General features: G+C 45.0%; 1 protein-coding gene across 1 annotated transcript in view; it reads right to left on the reverse strand.

Annotated features, from left to right (window-relative positions):
- The window catches only part of LOC124594487 (transmembrane protein 132E), a 251,554-nt gene that overhangs the window by 153,765 nt on the left and 72,347 nt on the right, over positions 1–25,442 (reverse strand). The window contains exons 4-5 of the mRNA XM_047132866.1: positions 21,324–21,497; positions 17,658–17,937 (exon numbers count right to left, since the gene is read on the reverse strand). Of these exons, the coding sequence (XP_046988822.1) occupies positions 17,658–17,937; positions 21,324–21,497 (454 nt within the window). The remainder of the gene's footprint in view (positions 1–17,657; positions 17,938–21,323; positions 21,498–25,442) is intronic.

Genomic DNA, 25,442 nt, shown 5'->3' on the forward strand with positions numbered 1-25,442 from the left:
TACATACATACATACAAGCTAAATATGAACACTGATTCTGCTGTATAAGAAGAGTATAGAAAATTACATCATTGTTTATCATGAAAAGGTGATTACGATTTTATTTCAAGTGATGCAGTGTATATGAATCGCGACGTGCTGCACATCGGAGTAAACGTTCGGACTGATGGACTTTCGTAGGAAATCCTCGAGCCTGCGCGAGGTGAGAACTTTGCTGGGAGAAATTTTATTCATCGCAACAATGTTTTCCTCCCTTTTGAGGTTCTCCTTGGACTGATGCTGCTACCAGATTCCAATCTAGAACGATATAATTGCAGAGACAAATTCCGAACGTTCTATTAAGAGACGTCTAATTTCTCTGGGAGTTACATTCTACGACGAAATTAGCAGCATTCAGCCTCGGCATATGCGCGGTCAGTGCGTTGGACTGCTAACCAAAGGGCCCAGGTTCGATTCCGATCAGAGCTGAGAATTTAAAAATAAATAAACTTAGCAGCAGAACGTCGGGCAGCAGAAGACTAATTTCGATGAGATTCAGAAAGCATATACCAGAAGGAAGTGACAATATCTTCTTTCCTTCCTTTCTGTGACATCCGTAGCTCAATATTCAAGGTAGCTAACTGCCATAGGCAGGGCCCGGGTCCAGTTCCCAGTACTGCCACAGATTTTTCCTTGGGAGGCAGGACTGGAACTGGATACACTCAGCCACTTGGTGCCGTTTGAGGAGCTGCCTGAATGAGGTCTGCAAATCCGATAACGGACGGTATAATGGTGTGCTGACCCCGCGCCCATACAAACCGCATCCAAACGGCACCTTTGACCGAGAATGAGACTGCGTTCGATCAGTCACAACTGGCCCGTCTGAGCCTACAACGACGGAGATTCCTCTCTATGCGTGCAGAAAGTCCGCTGTGCTGTGTACGACGCGAAACTGACCACGACCGTGCAACAACGGAACGCAGTTTTTAAGTAGATCAAGCGGTCGACAGGACACCGATCTTGAGAACACCGAAGTCGCAGAGACTTAAAACTATGACGTTAAACAGGAAACTTTGACAGAAAGTATACCTGCTTCCTGCAGGAAAAAGGTAAATGATCGTTCGAAGCCACTAAAGATAACTGTACTGGATCTCCTTGAGCACAGGATAGGAACGCTGATTTCTCATTGTTGAATATTGAACCCATCTGCTTCTTCTGGTAGTATCTGGCATGATGGCACGAAGCAGCGGCAGTTACTCAGAAAACTATAATACGTAATATACAGACTCAATTGCACATAATAGTTTATTAAAATTTTGGAAGCCAAACATCCGTGATCGAGTTTAAAATACTTATGCACGTACCACATCACTACGCACGTTTATGTAGCGAAATGTAGGTTCACAAGAAACTGATCTAAGGACGACTTAGACCCACGGAAAGGAATGGACGGCGTTCTTAAAGACAGAGCACAGACAATCGTCATAAAAAATATTACACAAAATATAAATTGACGGAAAAAATCGCAACACCGAAAAATAATTAAGTAGAGTAATTACATTTAGGAAATACATTAGTCTGTGTAGCATTTGTGAGTGAGTAACACCGTAAGATTACAGGTTAATGTAAGCCAACGGCCTAGCCGCAGTAGTAAAACCGGTTCTTGTCAGATCACCAAAGTTAAGTGCTTTTGGACTTGGCTACCACTTGAATGGGTGACAATCCGATCTGCCGAGCAGGATGCACTCAGCCCTTGTGAGGTCAATTGAGGAGTTGCTTGATAGGGAAGTAGCGAAAACTACCAACGGCCGGGAGTGCGATGTGTTGAACGCATGCCCCTCCATATGCGTACCAGTGGCGGCTGTAGGCTGAGGATGATACGGAGACCGATAGTTACCGTTGGGCCTCGAAGGCTGGTTGCAACGGAGATTAGTTTAATTTGGGACAGTTTAACGTAACCGCCAGATAAGCCACTGCAAATGTGAAATGCTGGTACATTAATAACCACCAGAATGCTAAATGCAAGCATGCAGATGTGCATGGATTGTGTTGTGCAGATGTGGGATGGAGTGCGCTACCTCTTTCACTTGGTCGGTCAATATAGGGACGGTTAATGCTGGTCCGATGATGTCCCACATGTCGGCGACTGGAGACAGATCTGGTGACTGAGCAGGCAGAGCCAACATGTAGACACACTATAGAGCTTGTTGGGTTACATCAGCGAGCGTTATCCTGTTGAAAAACACCCTCTGGAATGCTGTTCACGAACGGCAGCTCAACAGGCAAAATCACCAGATTGACGTACAAATTTGCAGTCAGGGAGCGTGCGATAACCACAAAAGTGTTCCTGCTGCCATATGAAGACGCACCCCAGACCATAGCTCAAGGTGTAGCTCCACTGCGTCTAGCACGCACACTTATTCGTTGCAGATCCTCAGGTGGCCTCCTCCTAACCAACACACGGCCATCACTGGAACCGAGGCAGAACCAGCTTTCAAAAAAACAGACCTCCACCCAACCCTCTAGTGAGCTGCCGTTGACACCACTGAACTCGCAAACGGAGGTGCCTTGGGGTCAGTGGAAATTTTGGAGAAAGTGCGTTTGGAGCATAGTATGAATCGAAGTGACTGAGACGTCGTGCCGGCCGGAGTGGCCGAGCGGTTCTAGGCGCTACAGTCTGGAACCGCGCGACCGCTACGGTCGGAGGTACGAATCCTGCCTCGGGCATGGATGTGTGTGATGTCCTTAGGTTAGGTAGTTTTAAGTAGTTCTTAGTTCTAGGGGACTGATGACATCAGAAGTCCCATAGTGCTCAGAGCCATTTGAACCATTTTTTTGAGACGTCGTGCTAGAGCAAGTAGTCGAAATTTGGTGGATAATAAATAGTCCTTTCCGTAGGATCGCTGAGTGAATAATGTGGAAGATACCAGTATGAAGAAGGGACAGAATTATAGGACACGTTTTAAGTCATTAAGGAATAGGTTCCACGATACCAGAGTGAGCTGTGTGTATAGCGTAAAAACTGTAGTGGAGACGGACATTTGAATATGCACCGATGAGCCAAAACGTTATAACAAATGTCCACCGCGAGACCAAAAGCCGCCTGATGCCTTTCCGATTGCGTGACGCCGTGAGAGAAGTGTATGAACCGAGGAGAGACGAGTAGGAAATCATTCTAGCGACGATACTGACCGAAAATGGGGAAATCCACTCCCACTTCAATGAACGGCTTTGAGAAAGGCCAGACTGTTATAGCTCAGCGCCTAGGAGTAGCATGTCTGAAACGGTGAAGTTGGGCGGCTCTTCGCGTGCTGCTGTCGTAAGTGCCTATGAAAAGTGGTTGAGGGACAGTGAAATCACGATTAGTAGACAAAATTTTGGATGTCCACCCCTCATCACAGAACGTAGTGGTCACAGGATTACCCCTTGTGGAAAGCACAGTAGGCGGCGATCTGGCGACAGAAGTGGTTCGGAGCACCCCGTACAGTGCAAACTGTTGTAGATGGGACTCCGTGACAACCGATCCCTTCGTGTTCCCATTTTAACCCAACGACACTGTCACTTACTATTGCAGTGGGAACGGATCACCGGGATTGGATAGTGGATAGAGGGGAAAGAAGTGCATCGTAGGATGAATTGGATGAATCATGTTCTGATCGTGCCCTGATACGCTGTCATCCAGTTGAATTTGCTGCTGAAAATAAGCACCACGCCACGGACGCAGGCCGTAGATAGTGGAGGGGAGGGACTGTGGCATGGGCGTCGTGGCATCATGACTGATATGGACTACGTGAACATTGTTACGGACCACTTGCATTCCTTCGTGCCTCAGGTCTTCCCCGACGGCGATGGCATCTTCCAGCAGGACAACTGTTCGCGCTGTTAGCCAGAATCGGACTGCAATGACTTGAAGAGCATGATAGTGAACACATGTTGATGTCTTGCCCAATCTGTATCCAATGGTATCCGATGGAACACATCTGTGGTGCCATAGGATATCAGTTTCGAGCCCACAACCCACCACTCTAGATAACCTGTGCCAAAACACCTGGTGACACATACCTCCAGAAAATCACCAAGGACTCGTTCACGCTACGCAGAATCGTTGCTGCACTTCGATCCAAAAAGGGGTTATCATTCTCTTAAACAGTTGATTATCATGATTTGGCTCATCGGTGTGAGATGAAGCGGTTGACGCAGGTTAGGAGGTCGTGATGGGCCGCATCAAACCACCCAGAAGACTGATGACACAATGAAAAAAAAGTGTGTAAATTAGCTACACTCTTTTATTATAAACACATCAAAAAAAGTATTGCGTCAGACCGGTTCCCAGAACTCTTGAAGACAGACGTTGGGTGTGGATATTGTATCACAGACATAGTCCCTTTGATTGTCCAGAAATATCACTAAACCCCCCACCCCCGCCGGCCGGGGTGGCCGAGCGGTTCTAGGCGCAACAGTCTAGAGCCGCGCGACCGCTACGGTCGCAGGTTCTAATCCTGCCTCGGGCATGGATGTGTGTGATGTCCTTAGGTTAGGTTTAAGTAGTTCTAAGTTCTAGGGGACTGATGACCTCAGAAGTTAAGACCCAAAGTCCTCAGAGCCATTTGAACCAAACCCGCCCAAAGAAGTAAACAACCAAGCATGAGCAGCGCCTATTAGATGGAGGGGGACCGACAGCCGACCAGTTCCAGTCACTCCACCGGGAAGAAGGTACACGGCTCGTGTAGCCTGTAGTTCAACCATTACTAGACGGTCAATACCGTGATTCGATCACGTCCGGATTTTTACTTTGTGCCAGCAAGGGCTGTCAACAAGGGAAGTGTCCAGGCATCTCGGAGTGAACCAAAGCGATGTTGTTCGGATATGGAGGAGATACAGAAAGACAGGAACAGTCGATGACATGAGTCGCTCAGGCCGCCCAAGCGTTAATACTGCAGTGGATGACCGCTACCTACGGATTATGGCTCTGAGGAACCCCGACAACAACGCCACCATTTTGAATAATGCTTTTCGTGCAGCCACAGGACGTCGTGTTACGACTAAAACAGTGCGCAGTAGGCTGCATGATGCGTTACTTCACTCCTGACGTCCATGGCGAGGTCCATCTTTGCAACCACGACACCATGCAGCGCGGTACTGATGAGCCAAAAACATGCCGAATAGATTGCTCAGGGTTGGCATCACGTCCTCTTCACCGATGAGTGTCACATATGCCTTCAACCCATATTCAGGCTGAACGCCTTAGATACACTGTCCAGCGAGTGCAGTAAGGTAGAGGTTCACTGCTGTTTCGGGCGGCATTATGTTGGGGCGACGTACGCCGCTGGTGGTCATGGATCGCGCCATAACGGCTGTACGATACGTGAATGCCATCCTCGGTCCGATAGTGCAACCATATCAGCAGCACATTGGCGAGGCATTTGTCCCCGTGGACGACAATTCACGCCCACATCTTGCACATCTTGTGAATGAATTCCTTTAGGATAACAACATATCTTGACTAGAATGGCCAGCATGTTGTCCAGACATAAACTCTATTGAACTGCCTGGGAAAGATTGAAATGGCCTGTTTATGCACGACGTGACTCATCAACGAGTCTTAGGGATCCACGCCGAATCGCCATTGAGGAGTGGGACAATCTGGACCAACAGTGCCTTGATAAACTTGTGGATAGTATGACACGACGAACATAGGCATGCAATAACGCAAGAGGACGTGCTACTGAGTATTAGAGGTACCGGTGTGTTCAGCAATCTGGACCACCATCTCTGAACGTCTCGCTGTATGGTGGTACGACATTCAATGAGCAAAAAAAGGGCGGAAATTATGTTTATGTTGATCTCTATTTCAATTTTCTCTACAGGTTCCGGACCTCTCGGAACCGAGGTGATGCAAAACTTTTTTTGATGTGTGTGTGTATTCAAGTGTCCAACTGCGTTAAGGATGTATCCATTTCTAGAAATGAAAATATCTAACCACCTTTGTACGACGAATGCAGTTCGACCTTCTTGTCACCCAACTAGAACACAAGTGCGCTGCTGCCACCTCCTGTTTGCGTCGTCCGAGCCGAGCCGCTCGGATTGGTCCGTCCCGGCAGAGAAGCAGCGGAGCAGCCGGCCGTCACGTGTCCCCAGGCGAGGCGGGTGACGTGCAATTACGGCGCGGCTCGCTTTCCCAATAGCACGAGAGGGCGGCCCAGCTCGCAAATCGATTATCTCGATAATTGAATCTGCATCTGCGACGGAGACCTCACTTAGTTAACAGATTTTTAACTCGATGCGCCCTGACGGCAGGCCAAATGAAAACAGTTTTTGTGCCCGACATTGTCTGCCAATTTCTATTATGAAAACCGTTCGGACGGACAGTTACGTGACGTGTGTTTCTGAATTAATGCGCCGACTGCCTATATTTCCGCGCCGGAATCTCGGTTAACGTACAACGTGTAACACCCAGATAAGCAGCCCAAATCCAATCCAATACGCAGTACTTTGTACTGCAAACTCCGATTTTATCGCAATGTCTCATTTACAAGAAACATACGTTACGAATTTCAGATAACTTAACAATTATTCTCATCTTAGATACTGTCCTTTGTGGTACATTTCCACGATGTCGAGCTGAAGACAGGGACACCAGTATGACCAATCCCAAAGTCGATTATATTGTATTTTGTAAGTACAGGGTTCACGAGACGTAAAGATACAACGGAGACGCCACGTTTGGAATTTGAAAAAGATTAAGATACTTTCGTATAATTTCTTGATCTACGAGAAGAGTTCAACAACGCTAATACGATTAATAATCAACAGACACCAACAAAAATGGAAAAATAAGAGAGAAGTGCTCTGATTAAAATGAGCGGAAGGAGGGGTGCAATCTTTCTCTTCTACTTCTCAACCTGCTATCGTAAAAGAAGGAAATAAAAGAAATCGTGAGATTAAAATTCAATGCGAAAATGTATCAATGTTAACATCTACTGATGCCATTGCTGTCCTCTGTGTAAGTGATGAAGAACAACAGAACCTGCTGAATGGAATGAAGAGTCTACTGACTACAAAATACGGATTCAACGTTAACCAAAGAGAGAGGAAAGCGGGGTGAGAGGAGTAGGGGGCAGAAATGAGTCTAATGTTTTCATACTTGTGGACCAGGTAGGAACGAATCAGTGGGATTCTTTTTTTCTTCGTAGGGAACACAGTCGTGTAGACGTTTTTGAAAAAAAATTCCGCCATTTTACTGCAGATTGGTTTTAATTTTTTGACATAGTCGTGATTTGAGCTTTCTACCCATTCTCAAGTGCAATTTGAAATCTCAAAAAATGTCCGACCTCTCTAAATATATGTCATCGACGAAATAATATTAATCTGGTCTTACAAACCAGTCGACGTATTAAAGGATTTCGGTACATAGCAAAGACACATAATAAGCTGAAAATGTGCATAGAAAATATTCATTAACGAACTGTACTGTTTAAATACACAATATGCTGTGACTTGCATTCATCACGTCCGTACATCGACTGCTCAGCTCAACATGAGACGTGCGGCGTTGCACGAAGACGACGGAATACAAACGCCATTACTGTGCTCGACTGTCTCGCAGTGCCAGAAATCTAATGTCCTCTCTGTAGATGGTCGCTATGGACCGAAATCGGTAGTCTAATGACTGTTTTTATTATCATTGTCTTGAACTAGAGAAAATCTGTACTTCCTGTCTTTCTACATGACTCTGTTGCAGTTTTTTAAGTATCGCAAACGCTGTGCGCCTCGTTTCTTGCTACTTTTCCAAGGAAACAAATGACAGAGACGTACGAGAACAATAAATTCGGTAATACTGTGGCGGCCAAGACTACAGACGACAGCTCTCCGATACGATATAGGAAATTATTCAGCTCACCACACAAAAGGTTCTCCCCTGTTCCAGTCTCCTGAATGACCTAGACACGGAGTCTAAGCTGAACGCTTAGAATAAATTTCTTCATCCGATGGATAAATGGCTACCGCAACACCGAAAAATAATTATCCTTGCTACTAAAATAAGATGTTCGAGACGGTGTTCATTTCATATAAATACGGCCATTAAAGAAGAATACTGCATTGCATTTTCAGTCTGTGACAAAGCGTGGGCAATAACGAAACCACCTCTGACGATTTAATCACATTAAAGAGGGGAGAAAATTCTGAAAAACAGGTCAGGAACTTGTGTCCAGGTTATATACTCCATTAACAAGAATATTTTGCTGTTTCTTATGTGCTCCACGAGCACTTGCTACAGGAATAGGTACAGCACGGAAGATTTACACGAGATACACAAGCTAAGAAAATATATTTGCATCTCTTTGTAGTAACATATCAAAAGACTTCCAGGAAAAAGTTAAGTTTGTCTATATCTGAAATTTTGAAGGTGCGTTTGTTTCCTCCAGTTTCCATCAAGTTAAATAGGTTATGAAACTAAATATTCGCTGTCTTCTTGAAGGTTAGTATAACATGAATATTTTTCTAAACCCTCGGACGCCCCGGTTTAGAGAAAATGCTTTTTATGTGTATTACGATTGACACTGGACATTGGTTATTAGAGCGAAGCTTCAGTAAACTGGAGTTCCACCCTAAAGACGAAATTTGATTCGCAGTAATTAGATTTGGATCGGAAGATGATCTGCAACAAAGAACGTCTTCATTGATTGGCCTTATTACGCCCACGACTCAGTCGAGCACTTACAAATTGTGAAATTGACGTTTGTGTAAATTATACCTAAGAATTTTGTGAATTTTAACAGTAAAGATAAAAAGTGATCAAAACGATATCTGTCTTCCTTCATTCATACCGACACATGGCGGTGAACCCTTAATAATAATGATGGTGCAAATGATTGAGAGTAGGATCTCGATCGGAATCGACACGACTCCGTAAGAATTCCATCCATGAAGTGTGTAGTCAGAAAATACAAAAAAGACATAAATAAGGTTCACGTAATAGAGATAGAGAACATTTTAGCACTTTCATTGATGAGTTAATTCTAGATCACAAATATCTTTATTTTGCACACGTGACTGGTTTAGTCCCGTTATCTCGCCAGATTTATAAAAATGAAACAATGGTTACAATACAAGACAAAAATAAAATACAAACAATAATGCAGTACATATCATCACGACGTCAAACGTCTGTTACAATTCATGTCGTCACAGAACTTCGCTTAATTTACAGGCGGTTACAGTAAAGTGTTTCATTTACGTGTACTGTCTCCTGTATGTAGACGCGTCTCCCACAGTCAGTAGGAGGCGAATGTGTGCCGCGGAGTTTCAGTACGTTAACTGTTAAGTTCTGCATTAATAACCTTAGGACATTACACAACGTTGACAACCGAATACAGTGGCAAATTATTCACAATATGCAGGCTGATTTCGTACTGGAGAGGCGTTTCCATGCAGGGAGTTTCAAACATTACGTTAGCATTTGATCCTAACCACGTGTAACCAAAGGCTCATTTCTCTGATCAGAAACATGGTGTCATACGTTCGGCGTCGTGCTCATATGTACCTATGTCCATACATTGCAAGTGGTGGAATGTACTTTTTGTATCCCCTTCTCCTGTTCCATTCGCGAATGGTGCACAGAAAGGATGACTACTGGTAAAACTCCGTAAGAGATCTAATGCCTGTGTGCTTAAACTATCCATCTGTATGGCGGGAATGCAATCGTGCGATGAGTTAAAACTATAAATAAACTAGCCTCTGACTAAGACCGTCTCTGCAGCTCGAGACTAATTTTACGTAGTTTTTATGATCTTCGCGTCGTAGTAATTCGGCAAGACACATGTGGGAAAAAGTAAGATATCGGCCGACTGTTCTTGGAACGTATGCTCCCGCAATTTCAGCAGCCAACCTTTCCGGGATTCACTAGGTCTCTCTTCTAGCGAGCAGCAGTGCAAATTCTTGAGCATCTCCATAACGCTCTCGGTCTTTTCAAACGATCCCATGGCGAAGCAATGCGATCTTCGATGGATATTCTCTAGCTATTGCATTTTCCCAACATGTTAAGGTAAATTCGAAGCAGTGTTTTGTAAACCATGTCTTTAGTCAATGAATTAAATTTGCTTATTATTTTTCCAAAGAATCTCAACCTACTGTCAGCTTTTCCTGCAATTACTTTTCTGCGGTATTTCGACTTTAGACCTATCCGGACCGGTTACTCTTGGATGTCATGCGGTTGTTACTGTTTACAGTGGTTTGACTTCAATTGTGTAATCGAACACTAATCGATCTCGTCGCCTATTTGTGCGCAGTTCATCATATTTACTTACATTCCGTGTCAATTGCCAGTTCCAGCGCCAATGTCTTTCGGTCTTCATGCATTTCGCTTCTGGAGGTGCTACCTTCCTAACGACTGCAAATAATCTTACTGAGCTTCCAACGTTACCACGTATATCATTTATACAGCCTGAGTCAGTTGGCCCTACCACTGTGATTTTATGCAGCCTGTAATGTTGTAGCTGGCCGTGATAAACCATGCGCGAGATTTTCAGATTTTCTCACTCGCTATGCGCAAACTATTAGTCCTACAGAAAAAACGAACGCGATCTTTTTGTAGGAGGTTTAATGCAGTTAAATTTTGGACCGGGATACGTTTCCGCTAGAGGCCGTAGTTTTCGAGTCGCTCGAGAAAAACGTAGTGAGCTCCAAACGCACTTCCACTCCCACACTCGTCCCTCACCAGTCAGGATTTCTAGTATGTTGTTCATAACACTCCCTCCTACCACTGTACAAATATTTGCGACTGCAAGAATTATTTCTCACATTCAACCATTTTTGATCTTCATTGATTGGCCTTATTACGCCCACGACTCAGTCGAGCACTTACAAATTGTGAAATTGACGTTTGTGTAAATTATACCTAAGAATTTTGTGAATTTTAACAGCATGAAATAAGAGTAGACAGTAAATCATTGAATTCGTTAAACCCTCTGACTACGAAACTACCGGGCTTGGAAGTGTTAAATTTGGACAGAATCGTCATCGTAATTAGTTTTAACGCAACGTTTACAAAAGCCATTTTTCTTTCGTTACTCTCATAAGCATGTTTAAATTAATAATGTTAACGAAGTCTCCGACTATGCTGGTCGCATAACGACCCAAGAAATAGAGCCAGAAAAACATTTAATATCAGGAATAGCTCGTATAGCCGGAAATTTTTGTACAGTTGCAGGAGAGAGTGCCACGAACAACACTCTCGAAATCCTGGCTAGTGGTCGATAAGTAGGGGCTGAAAGCGCTTTTGGCCGGCCGAAGGCGCTGCAGTCTGGAACCGCAAGACCGCTACGGTCACAGGTTCGAATCCTGCCTCGGGCATGGATGTTTGTGATGTCCTTAGGTTAGTTAGGTTTAACTAGTTCTAAGTTCTAGGGGACTAATGACCTCAGCATTTGAGTCCCATAGTGCTCAGAGCCGTTTTTGAAAGAGCTTTTGAAGGTCACTGTTATAGTTTTCCTCCTGAATAACTCGAAAGCCGTGGCCTCCAGTGACTACCTGTTCCAGAACAAGATTTAGGTGCGTTAAATTTCCTACAAGAAGGATTTTCAAATTTTTTTCTGTAGGCCTAACTGTTTGCGCATGGTGAGTGAGAGGATTATTCCCTCGCTTGGTTTATACAGGCCAGATTTACAGTTCGGTTTGCATAAAACCACAGCGGTAGGGACAGCTGAACCACCATACATGCAGGGTGAATCAGAACTCCGCCGATAAACTTTCAGAGGTGGTAGTATGGAACAAACCAAGACTGACTTGCGTCAGCGACACACGCCTATAATTATGAGCATGTAACGTCGTTTATGGGCCGCACCCGTTGGCTGTGTTGGTCGTGGTCAGTCTCCTACCTCTAATTAAGATGGCCGGTCTTCCCTTAATCCGCTTCAGTTGTGTGGTCTGGCTCGACTTTGTGGTTTTCAAAGGCGAGTGATTTCCTCAGTAAGGCCGCTGTTTCCTAATACCCTTTGGAAAAGAAACTTCTCAAAAGGTTCGCAGGAAGCAGCTCCTTACAGCAAATGCTATAAGCGTTAGCAGGAAATGGCCAATTTTTACTGCTCTGGAAGCTCATTTCCTGTCAAAATATTGCCCCGGAATGCTTTCGTACTGAGTCGGCAGCCTTCGTCAGCGTAGTATGGGAGTCGTGCGCCCTTTGGATCGAAGTTCAGGTGTTTAAAATGTCGCTTGTACGGAAGTCGGGAGTGAGTGATCCTGAGTTCCCGTGAGAAACGGCGGCATTTAGTGAACGGCCATTTGCTAGGTGGACAGAGATATACTACAGGATGGAGGCATGCATGAACTAGCTGTCTGATAACAACAAGATAGACATTATGTAAGACAGTAAAGTCCATTTGTTCCATTGGAAACGGGTGGTGATTAGCTGTCTTCCTCCTTTTATCCTTAGACTGTTGTCCAGTTTTGTTTATGGAGGAAATACAGGATGGGGAAAATAAAAGTAGCACGGACCACCTTACATTGCCAACATCTTGAAACCATTTGTGGCAACATATACGGAGGAGGAAAAGACCTACGGTTACTTCCAACCGGATGGAGCAACTGCGCATACAGTCGGCCGAACTTTGGAGCATATTTACACAATCTTCACCCATGACAGAGTTGTTAGCAGCGGTCACTCTCGCCGCGGTCCTAGATGGTCAGCCGGGTCATCTGATCTATCGGTGTGCGATTACTTTGTTTGGGAAGTCGTCAAGTCTAAGGTGTATCGCAACAACCCTATTAGTCTTCAAGAACAGCAACAGAACATTTCGAATGACATTTCAGCAAGTCCAGCTTCGATCCGCACTCAGCAACTTGCTGACAAGGGTCTGAAAGCGCCAACAGACGAATGGTGGTCACTCTCAACATCTGCTGTAGTCAGGTTAGTACTGCCGTGTTTCTTTGTAACCTGCAGCTCTGTTCTCCGGGCCACTTCTATTTGCCCCAACCTGTGCTAAAAATCGTTTGGTGTAGTGACTCATTGTGGTGCTCGTTTTACAATCCAGAGCTCTGGTCTGAGAGGCTTTTGAAAATAATTGGATTGCTACACACCATTGATTAGTGGTATAGAAGAAGTGACTGTTGCAACTCTGTCTCGTAGGTCGAAGCTAGACTAGTAACCCTTATCTCGAGTGATAGATAGTACCAGCTACGTTACTGGTGAGACCCCCTGGTTGTATGGCTGTAGCCCAAAAAGTTTGCCGTTTCTAACGCTTCACTCAGAACTGTGCTCGACGTCATCAGAATGCTCTGTTCTCGCCCGGCCTTCTGACCGACGGGTCGGACGTTGGAGAGCGACATCAATACTGCGGAAAAAGGGCGCGGTCGAAGTACTCCACAGTATTTATGTAGCTCTTCGACGAGCGTCATTGCTGAGCCCACTGACCACTTCCACACAGCTGTGTCCACGTCTGAAGCAAACTACACTGATAAGGCTTAACAGCATCCAGAAGACAACCACCGAGAGGCTACACCACAACTCAAGAAGCTGGAGAAAGAGGGTCTACGTGTTCTGATCTCCGTCAATCCCAGGGGGAGCAGCCACCCCTGTGAAGGCACCTGCAGCTCCCAACCATCAGTCGACAAGACTGGGCGAAACCAGAGTACCTCTGAAAATGTCCGACGTAGTTCTGGACGAAATTTCAGGAACAGAGAAGGTTCATGAACCACGGCCATAACACCTGGAAGACTCGCCAGCAGCTAGGACATTCGGTCGCGAAAGCCTTCGCTGCATGGTTACCGACTATGCTTCTTGAAAACGAGAGTTATCTGGTTCTTTTTCCAATCTATTGGTACCTTGCGTTGCTGCATTTTTTTCTCTACACCAATTTTTTCTGTTTCTGTACCATTAATTTTCTCCATTCCTCGTAGGCGTATTTTCTCAAAATCTAACATCTTTGCCGGCCGGAGTGGCCGTGCGGTTCTAGGCGCTACTGTCTGGAACCGAGCGACCGCTACGGTCGCAGGTTCGAATCCTGCCTCGGGCATGGATGTGTGTGATGTCCATAGGTTAGTTAGGTTTAATTAGTTCTAAGTTCTAGGCGACTGATGACCTCAGAAGTTAAGTCGCATAGTGCTCAGAGCCATTTGAACCATCTAACATCTGCTTCGTTTCATTTTCACAGCTCTGATTTTTATATTCGTGTCAAAGGTATCATTTACAAGGGAATAAACAGAAATTAACAGTTATAGAACTCGTAAGTAGACAATGGACATTAACACGTATACATGAAAAAGGACAAAGAAATCTATAATTAACTTTCTTTTGCTGTTCAAAGCAATACAGTTAGCATACAGTCAGAAGTAATTGTACATAAATGAACATTCATAGACACTAGACTAACAGACATTGAATTAAAATGTTTCGCCCAGAAACGAGCAACGTCTAAGATGTTAGAACTGGCCATCATCAACTGTTCTTCGGTGCATGATGACGGGCACAGACGGCAACTGCGCAGGTGAGACATCGTCTGCTCCTCTCCACACTCACAAGTTGAGGGTCCTCTAGCGTATCCCCATTTTTCAAGAGTTTCTTTACACCACCCAACACCAGTTCGTAATCTGCTGAGGGACTTCCAGGTACACCAGTTCTCATTATCACAGGGAGGTAGTTCTTCTCTAGGTTGTCTCCAGCCTAGAGGAGCAGTGTCTACTCTCTTTGTCCACATGTCTAGCCTTTGGTTTATGTTGTTGTTGTTTACATAGACCCTTACAAAACTTTTTCTGGACTTCAAGGGAGACAGCGCTGGCGAATGGCCAAATAATGGGTGAGTGTCAGATGTCAAGACTCTACGTCCTTCTGCTTGATAGTCCGCAGCTCGTGGTCGTGCGGTAGCGTTCTCGCTTCCCACGCCCGGGTTCCCGGGTTCGATTCCCGGCGGGGTCAGGGATTTTCTCTGCCTCGTGATGACTGGGTGTTGTGTGTTGTCCTTAGATTAGTTAGGTTTAAGTAGTTCTAAGTTCTAGGGGACTGATGACCGTAAATGTTAAGTCACATACTGCTCAGAGCCATTCTGCTTGAGCAGCTGCTTCGCGCCTGATGTCGGGCGGAGCTGTACCTGCTGGGTAATACAGTTGCTCCACTTTAGTGGGTCTCAGGCACCCAGTGGTTATACGGCACGTCTAATTCAGGGCGGTGTCCACGTGCCTAGCATGGCAGGAGTTATGCCAGACAGGCGCTGCTTATTCGCCCGCAGAGTAGCACAACGCCAAAGCCGAAGTCCGAATAGTGACTGGCTGTGCATCCCAGTTAGATCCCCTTAGTTTTCGTATGATATTATTCCTTGCGGACACTTTCATTTTTGTGTTTTGACAATGCGTTTTGAACCTTAGGGTCCGATCTAAGGTCACGCCAAGATCCTTTAGGGGAAAATGAATGTTCAAGTTCAGTGCCATTCCTTGAAATATTTAGTTGTTGGTTGTCCTGTCTGTTTTTTAGGTGGAAAGCACAGACTTGCGTTTTCGTTGGGTTAGGCCATAACTTATTATTTTTGTAGAACCGTCCTAGTTCTTCCAGTGCTGCAGACAGCTTATTTTCGACATCATGGAAATCCTTTCCCTAGGTGGCCATTGCGATATCATGCCGGTGCACAGCGGGAGTGGTTGATCACTCGTATACATATTAAAGAGTCTTTGAAATTCCACTAAAAATCACCTGTTGCTAAGGAAGATGGCTATTGAGGTGGTTAAAATATTCATTAGTGATGTCACAAAACTTTTTCAGGAGTAATTTATGGTTCACAGTGTCGTACGCAGCAGACAGGTCAACAAAGGCCACACCGGTTACTATACGTGATTCAAAACCGTCTTCGATGTACTCGGTGAGACCGAGGATCCGTGACGTGCAACTTTTATCCGGTCTAAAGCCAGCCTGTTGAGGAAAGAGCGCAGTGTCAATTGCTTCTGTCAAACGATTCAGAATCATTCTCTCCATAATTTTATACAAATGGCAAAGAAGAGATATGGGACGGTAGTTCTTAGGGTCATTGTTCTCTTTACCGGGTTTACGGATAGCGGTAACAGGAGCTTTCCGCCAGACTTTGGGGATCCTACCAGAGCATAAGCAGTTGTTAAAAAGATCTACACTCATGCGCATAAATTAAGGATACTGTTGATACATGGTGAAACAACACTCTGTTGAGCAATTTGCGGGTTTAAATCACCAAGGGGTATGACCATGCGGTGCATTTGACCTGCGGTCGTCGCACCGTGGCTCTGGCAGCAGTCCACATACGCAAAGGTGTGTTGGTGCATGTCTGAGAACGGTGCAGCGAGTAAGTGTGCAGACGTGCTAATGCTGACTGTGTGTAAAAAATGGTTCAAAGAACACATATTGATGACGTTATGAGGGGTAGAGTACTAGGATGACTGGAGGCTAGTCAGGAAATGTGTCCAGGCGCTACAGTAAGGGACGTCCACAGTATAAAACACCACAAGAAGACCTATATATCACCATCGGTGCACGCAGACGGCCAAGGAATACTGCAGATAGCCTTGCTCGGGATCTTACCGCAGCCACTGGAACAGTTGTCTCGAGACACACAGTCTACAGACAACTGAACAGACATGGTCTATTCGCCTGGAGACCTGCAAGATTCATTCCACTGGCCCCTGGTCACAGGAGAGCCCGTAAAGCCTGGTGTCAAGAGCACAGTACATGGTCATTGGGACAGTGGTCCCAGGTTATGTTCACTGACGAGGCCATGTATACTCTGAACAGTGATACTCGCCGGGTTTTCATCTGGCGTGAACCAGGAACCAGATAGAAACCCCTTGATGTCCTCGAAAAGGACCTGCATGGAGGTCGTGGCTTGGTGGAGTGGGGTGGGATTATGATTGGTGCACGTACACCGCTGCATATCTTTGACAGAGGAACTGTAACAGGTCAGGTGTATCGAGACGTCATTTTGTACCAGTATGTCCGCCTTTTCAGGGGTGCAGTGGGTCCTACCTTCCTCCTGATGGAGCTGCCGTCATGGAGGAGTACCTTGAAACAGAAGATATCAGGCGAATGGAGGGGCCTGCCTGTTCTCCAGACCTAACCCCATGGTGCACCTCTGAGATGCTCTCGGTCGAAGTATCGCTGCGCGTCTTCAAACCCCTAGGACGCTTCAGGAGCTCCGTCAGGCACTGGTGCAAGAATGGGAGGCTAATACCCCAGCAGCTGCTCAACCAACTGATCCAGAGCATGTCAATCCGTTGTGCGGTCTGTGTACGTGTGCATGCTGATCATATTCCATATTGACGTCGGGGTACATGCGCAGGTAACAGTGGCGTTTTGTAGCACATGTGTTTCGGGACGGTTTTCTCAACTTATCACCAATACCGTGGACTTGCAGATCTGTGCCGTGTGTGTTCCCTATGTGCCTACGCTATTAACACCAGTTTTGTGTAGTGCCACGTTGTGTGGCACCACATTCTGTAATTATCCTTAATTTATGAGTATGAGTATAGAATCCATTTTAGTGTTGCAGGACCAAAATGATTTATTTTCTCATTCGTAAGATCATCCAGCCCAGCAGCCTTTCCTGTTTTACACTTAGTAATCGCCCTATGCAGCTCTGATGATCAAATCTGATGATGACAGTCGAAATTAGTAATCTGTGATTTACGCAAAAGCAAAATATTGCTGTCTCGCAGCACAGTGTGAGACCGACCTTGGAGATGGGCAGCACGGCCTGGATGTCGTCCTTGTGCACCTCGAGCCTGGCGGTGTGCCGCCGCCGGCCGGACGCCTCGAGCAGCGCGGGCTTCCTGGCCGCCCCCGCCACCCCCGCCGCCGCCGCCACGTCGCCGGCCAGCACGTAACGCGCGCTCAGCACGAGGCGCGCGTCCGCCGCCCCCGCGCCGCCCTCGTCTGACACGGCCACCAGCAGAGAGAACACCTCCTCCGCCTTGGACGGCCCTCCGCCGCCGCCACCGGCCGCTCCGCTGCTCCTGAACAATCACTCAGTCACTCGAGGCACTTCGTTTTCATCCGGTCAAAGCTCTTTAAGTACTTGTAAGCGTGAGACAAAAAAAAGAAAACGCTAAAAAATGCATGTAAAGCACAGATGTAAAGTTGTAACACTGTTTCAAAAACAACTTCTATCCAGTAGAACAAATGTTTTATTTGCTTCAGCCTATAGTTACACCGTCACACTGTCGAATTATTTGGCTACCGAAATTAGTGCCATAACACTCCGTCTTACGATTAAAAAAAACACAGTACACAATTAAAATATGTTTTAAATACATTTATAAAATATTTTTCAATATAGTAGCTAAAATGAGGTACAAAGTGCAATCTTAAAATACAGGCTATCTCCAAATCCCTGTTGTGTGATGTCCTTAGGTTAGTTAGGTTTAAATAGTTCTAAGGTCTAGGGGACTTATGACCACAGATGTTAAGTCCCATAGTGTTCAGAGCCATTTTGAACCCAAATCCCTGGCACGCAGGCGTCTTCTTGGATTTCTTTGACTGTGTTGATCACAAAATGGTGCTGCAGAAACGACCATTATGGAATAAGAGGAATATTTCACAACTGCTACCTCTTGTACTTTAGGAACAGACGGAGAAAGATCATTCTCCATAATAATGGTAATGATTATGAGGTGGCGTCTGATTGGGGCACGGTTTATTAGGGAGTGTGGCAGAAGTCGGTACTGGGATCAATGCTGTTTCTTATACGAGGGTCATTCCATAAGTCATGGGAACAAGGTGTACCTTGCATGCATGTGGCATCGATGTAATCGCAGTAAATACGTTCGAAAGCCCACGGCAAACAGTACCGAAATCAACCGACAGCTCGCTACAGCATGCGAGGATGGGTGGGTAATAGCGCCTGAAACATTCAGTGTGTGCTACAAAGTGGATGTAAGCAAAGGGCAACAACGAGCATACGTGAAAGTTACCTTCTCGCTGGCACAAATGCTACTCATTTTCATGCAAAAGCATGGGCCGCTGTGGCTGAAGACGAAAACGTCCGGGCGCTGTATAATGCAATCATACTGCATGATCGCGCTACTACCCACAAAGCAGACATCATGAACTCTGTACAGCGATGGGGTGGAAAATTCTCTTCTAGCCACCCCACTCACCAGACCCCCCCCCCCCCCCCCAATGGTGGCGTGACGTGTGGAATGATCCTCGTATGCACAAGATGGTTAGAAACAGACTGAAAAGCTTGTACCGGTGTTGCAGGGTGGGCTATGCTGAGAAGTACTTGTTAAGAAAAAAATTTGATACATTGCACCGTTTCCACGTTAATTAGCATTGGAGTTAGCCAATCAAGCCGTTGCGTGTTCAAATTCAAGAACCTACCCGCCCCCCTCCTCCAGAGACGGTGTCACCAAATGTGTTCTTCGCTTAGATTCATAAAACCGAATAAGAAAGCGATACAAATGAGACGGTAATAAGGTTCGAACTGGAACCAAAGGCTGAGCAGTCTCGTGCGCTGTCATCTACGCTATGAGAACAGCTGACACTAATTTTATCTGGCGGGGTTCTTGAATTTGCGAGCGCAACTGTCTGATTGACTAACTTCTGTGCTAGTTAACTAGGAACGGGGAAACGTATCGAACTTTTGCTTAACAATTATTTCTCTGTACAGCCTACCCAGCAAACCCTTACAAGCTTTTCAGACTATTTATGACCAACCAGTATAAATTATATACCTTCTAATATAACACTACAGTCCAAAATTTGTTTGCTAATGACACTAGCTTGTTAGTGAAAGATTCTGAGAGCAACATAGGCAATGTATCAATTCGTCCAATTCAAGACATAACTTAATGGCCTGTAGAAAACCAGTCTTTGCTACATCATGGGAAGACTCAGTTTTTACAGTTTCTAACACACACTACGTAAGAGTGTGAACAATCCAAATAGTACAGTTCAAGACGCAAGTTCATAGCTTGTAAAAAGTCAGTTTATGCTAAATCACAGGAAGACTCAGCTTGTATAATTTCTAACGCGCAATACGTATGATTTGTGAGTCTGAACACCTAATTCGTAATTGTTCAGGTAGATGGCAAGCTGTCATAGAAAGCCTATGTTCCGAAACTTGTTCAAAAATTAAATGCTGCTCCATTTATCATTAGAATAATATATGCGATAAGTAATGTTTCAACACGAAAATTGGTCTACTTTACTTTCATTCATTCGTGACTCACGGCATTATTTTCTGGGATAACTATTCCCCTTCACAAAGGCTATTGTTCGCTCAGTTCGCGCAATATGTGGTGTAAGTTCATGAACTTTTTGTAGACTCCTGTTCAGAAGCCTGATAATTCCCACATTGGCCTTTCCGTATATATTTTCTTTAATGCCGTTTGCTGCTAACGGTATGAGCTTATACCCAAGAATTATCAGATTTCACTCAGTTAATACTTGGCAGAAATAGATTCTGTATTTGGATCGCACCTCCTTGACTCTTGTGCAGAAAGGTGTACAGTACAGTATTCTGCTGAGTCTATTTTCAACAAGCTACCGCAAGAATTAAAGCGTCTTAGCAATCGCACGTTCAAGTCTAAATTTAAGAATTTCGTGATTCACTCGTTCTTTGCTGTCGGGGAGTTCCTGAAAAAATCTCTATGTTATATTGTTCCTTAAGCTAATATACACGAGTAGTTTGCAGTCAGTATAGGATTCGAGCAAATTTTATTTTGTTGTTAACTTCACTGTTATAATTTCATGTTGTGCAGAGATTTCTCGTCAATTTTGTTCTACAGAACTATACATATACATTTATATTAAATGCAAAACATGGAAAGATAAAAAAAAGTGCCTTTGCGTATTGCTATAAGACACTTACTTTTATAGCCGACAGATATATAAATGTGTTCATTTAAACTGAAATAATAGAAGTATCTCGAAAATTACACATCGGACCAAAAAAAGTTATGATTCTAATTTGTTTGTTTCGGAGGAGGACACCCACCACCACCACACCCATTGAAATGTTCAATGGGAACCCCAGTTTTTTAAATGCCGATTACGATTCTACGACGAAACATACATACGCTTTGTGTGAAGCATATTATTTGTTTCGCCCCAGTTTTCGCTGTAATCGGGGCAATAGAAATCAGTACACAATCGTAATTTACGACTTGCTACTCAATGTGCCTCGAATATCCAATGGCACGTGGGACAGGCCAGTGCTTCATAAATTGAAGTTTATCCGACCTATCGAACAGGGGACTACTCGACGCGCCCCCGTCGTCGTGTAGCGAACTACGACGGTCACCCGTAGACGTACCAAATCGGATGATTCTTTTTGATACACCCTGTACATTGCAAAAACGCCGGCAGGACCGGGAGGGAACGCTAGTGGCTGACTCACCCCGGCTTGCCGTGCGGCGAGGGCTGCAGCTGCGGCGGCGCGTCGGCCAGGCTGTCCCTGCGGAAGGCGGTGACGGTGGCGGCGGTGTGCTTGCCGTTGAGCGACGCTGTCACGTTCCAGCGCTCCGAGCTCGCCTCGGCGCCCAGCAGCCGCAGGCCGTTCTTCACGCGCACCCTGACAACCAAACAACACACCACTTACCGCACGTCTCTCCTTCTCTCTTTTTCTCTACACCTCTATCACCGTCCACTGTGCGTGGTGCTCGGGATATACCCGATACACATAACTATTAACCCGAGGACGCCCAAGCCTTTTTTTCTAACTTGGATGCCTAGGGGGGGGGGGGGGGGGGGCGGGCTTCGGCGAGCCCACAGGTATTAAATAAGTTTACTGACGAAAAATTACAACTTTCAAAATGGTTTATATATTTTAACTATGGCATCGGTTTATAAATGCTGTTCATTGTTATAAATATTGGATTGAGTGAATAAAAAATTGACATATTACAATACAAATTGGGTGCAAATTTCTCCACCTCCGTTATCGGGTGGAGAAATGTAGGGTCCCCCTGAATAGGTCAGGCGTGCACGACACGCCGGAAGCGGCTACAAGAGTAGCGGAGTACGTGTCGAGTGCACATGGGGGTTTTTTAGGTTAGAGAATTCCCTCCCTAGGTCCGACAAGACGCCTCCTGAGACGCGGCAAGGTAGGAGTAGGCAAAATGCAAAAGGTAATAACAATGTTAATGTGCTAATAGTAAACTGCAGGAGCGTCTATAGAAATGTCCCAGAACTGCTCTCATTAATAAACGGTCACAACGCCCAACTAGGGACAGAAAGTTGGCTGAAACCAGACGTAAACAGTAATGAAATCCTAAACTCAGATTGGAATGTATACCGCAGTGACAGGCTGGACAGTGAAGGGGGAGGCGTGTTTATAGCGATAAGAAGTGCAACAGTATCGAAGGAAATTGACGGAGATCAGAAATGTGAAATAATTTGGGTGAAGGTCACGGTTAAAGCAGGCTCAGACATGGTAGTTGGATGTCTTTATAGGCCCCCTGGCTCAGCAGCTGTTGTGGCTGAGCACCTGAAGGATAATTTGGAAAATATTTCGAGTAGATTTCCCCACCATGTTATAGTTCTGGGTGGAGATTTTAATTTGCCGGAATTAGACTGGGAGACTCAAACGTTCATAACGGGTGGCAGGGACAAAGAATCCAGTGACATTTTTTTAAGTGCTTTATCTGAAAACTACCTTGAGCAGTTAAACAGAGAACCGAATCGTGGTGATAACATATTAGACCTTCTGGTGACAAACAGATCTGAACTATTTGAAATAGTTAACGCAGAACAGGAAATCAGCGATCATAAAGCGGTTACTGCATCGATGATTTCAGCCGTAAATAGAAATATTAAAAAAGGTAGGAAGATTTTTCTGTTTAGCAAACGTGACAAAAAGCAGATTACAGAGTACCTGACGGCTCAACACAAAAGTTTTGTCTCAAGTACAGATAGTGTTGAGGATCAGTGGACAAAGTTCAAAACCATCGTACAATATGCGTTAGATGAGTATGTGCCAAGCAAGATCGTAAGACATGGAAAAGAGCCACCGTGGTACAACAACCGAGTTAGAAAACTGCTGCGGAAGCAAAGGGAACTTCACAGCAAACATAAACATAGCCAAAGCCTTGCAGACAAACAAAAATTACGCGAAGCTAAATGTAACTTGAAGAGGGCCATGCGAGAGGCGTTTAGTGAATTCGAAAGTAAAGTTCTATGTACTGACTTGGCAGAAAATCCTAAGAAATTCTGGTCTTATGTCAAAGCGGTAGGTGGATCAAAACAAAATGTCCAGACACTCTGTGACCAAAATGGTACTGAAACAGAGGATGACACACTTAAGGCCGAAATACTAAATGTCTTTTTCCAAAGCTGTTTCACAGAGGAAGACTGCACTGTAGTTCCTTCTCTAGATTGTCGCACAGATGACAAAATGGTAGATATCGAAATAGACGACAGAGGGATAGAGAAACAATTAAAATCGCTCAAAAGAGGAAAGGCCGCTGGACCTGATGGGATACCAGTTCTATTTTACACAGAGTACGCGAAGGAACTTGTCCCCCTTCTTGCAGCGGTGTACCGTAGGTCTCTAGAAGAGCGTAGCGTTCCAAAGGATTGGAAAAGGGCAAAGGTCATCCCCGTTTTCAAGAAGGGACGTCGAACAGATGTGCAGAACTATAGACCTATATCTCTAACGTCGATCAGTTGTAGAATTTTGAAACACGTATTATGTTCGAGTATAATGACTTTCCTTGAGACTAGAAATCTACTCTGTAGGAATCAGCATGGGTTTCGAAAAAGACGGTCGTGTGAAACCCAGCTCGCGCTATTCGTCCACGAGACTCAGAGGGCCATAGACACGGGTTCTCAGGTAGATGCCGTGTTTCTTGACTTCCGCAAGGCGTTCGATACAGTTCCCCACAGTCGTTTAATGAACAAAGTAAGAGCATATGGACTATCAGACCAACTGCGTAATTGGATTGAGGAGTTCCTAGATAACAGAACGCAGCATGTCATTCTCAATGGAGAGAAGTCTTCCGAAGTAAGAGTGATTTCAGGTGTGCCACAGGGGAGTGTCATGGGACCGTTGCTGTTCACAATATACATAAATGACCTGGTGGATGACATCGGAAGTTCACTGAGGCTTTTTGCAGATGGTGCTGTGGTGTATCGAGAGGTTGTAACAATGGAAAATTGTACTGAAATGCAGGAGGATCAGCAGCGAATTGACGCATGTTGCAGGGAATGGCAATTGAATCTCAATGTAGACAAGTGTAATGTGCTGCGAATACAGAGAAAGATAGATCCCTTATCATTTAGCTACAAAATAGCAGGTCAGCAACTGGACGCAGGTAATTCCATAAATTATCTGGGAGTACGCATTAGGAGTGATTTAAAATGGAATGATCATACAAAGTTGATCGTCGGTAAAGCAGATGCCAGACTGAGATTCATTGGAAGAATCCTAAGGAAATGCAATCCGAAAACAAAGGAAGTAGGTTACAGTACGCTTGTTCGCCCACTGCTTGAATACTGTTCAGCGGTGTGGGATCTGTACCAGATAGGGTTGATAGAAGAGATAGAGAAGATCCAACGGAGAGCAGCGCGCTTCGTTACAGGATCATTTAGTAATCGCGTTACGGAGATGATAGATAAACTCCAGTGGAAGGCTCTGCAGGAGAGACGCTCAGTAGCTCGGTACGGGCTTTTGTTGAAGTTTCGAGAACATACCTTCACCGAAGAGTCCAGCAGTATATTGCTCCCTCCTACGTATATCTCGCGAAGAGACCATGAGGATAAAATCAGAGACATTAGAGCCCACACAGAAGCATACAGACAATCCTTCTTCCCACGAACAATACGAGACTGGAATAGAAGGGAGAACCGATAGAGGTACTCAGGGTACCCTCCGCCACACACAGTCAGGTGGCTTGCGGAGTATGAATGTAGATGTAGATGTACAAAATACAGATGTGTTCATATACAATAGACTACTCTGAGTCCTCAACTTCAAGGCAAGAGACACACTTCACAATTTTTTTCTGAATGTGTGTTACACACATGTTTATGACACTGTCCACAATTCTGTTTTGGTTTACTTAGATTGTTGTACTTCTGCTTCTTTGTTTTAGCTTTTCTTACACATATATGGCACCAACTTTTCCCTGCAGGAGGGTGACGTGCTTCTGTTGTCACTTCTTTGATTTTCTTTTGTAGAATAGTCTCCATTGATTGAACAATTTGGTTAGATAACCCTCTTGCATTGGCACTTCTTTCTTCCACCTGCAATTTCACTAGTTCCATCCCAGCTTGTAGAAGATCAAGTTTCCGTTTGTTGTGTTTCTTTTCATTCCATCTTGGATGTTGCTGGATGAATATGGTGGTTGAATCGATAGCACAAATGTCGATGAGATTGTAAAATACAGATAGAGGCCATCTCCTTGTTCCCCTCTTGCAGGTGTACATACACGTCATTTGATCAATGGTATCAATTCCACCTTTAGTGGAATTATAATATGCATTTATCTCTGTGTTATTTTTCTCTCCTCCAACAGAC

The sequence above is a fragment of the Schistocerca americana genome, chromosome 1 (assembly GCF_021461395.2).
Source record: "Schistocerca americana isolate TAMUIC-IGC-003095 chromosome 1, iqSchAmer2.1, whole genome shotgun sequence".
Classification (NCBI taxonomy): domain Eukaryota; kingdom Metazoa; phylum Arthropoda; class Insecta; order Orthoptera; family Acrididae; genus Schistocerca; species Schistocerca americana.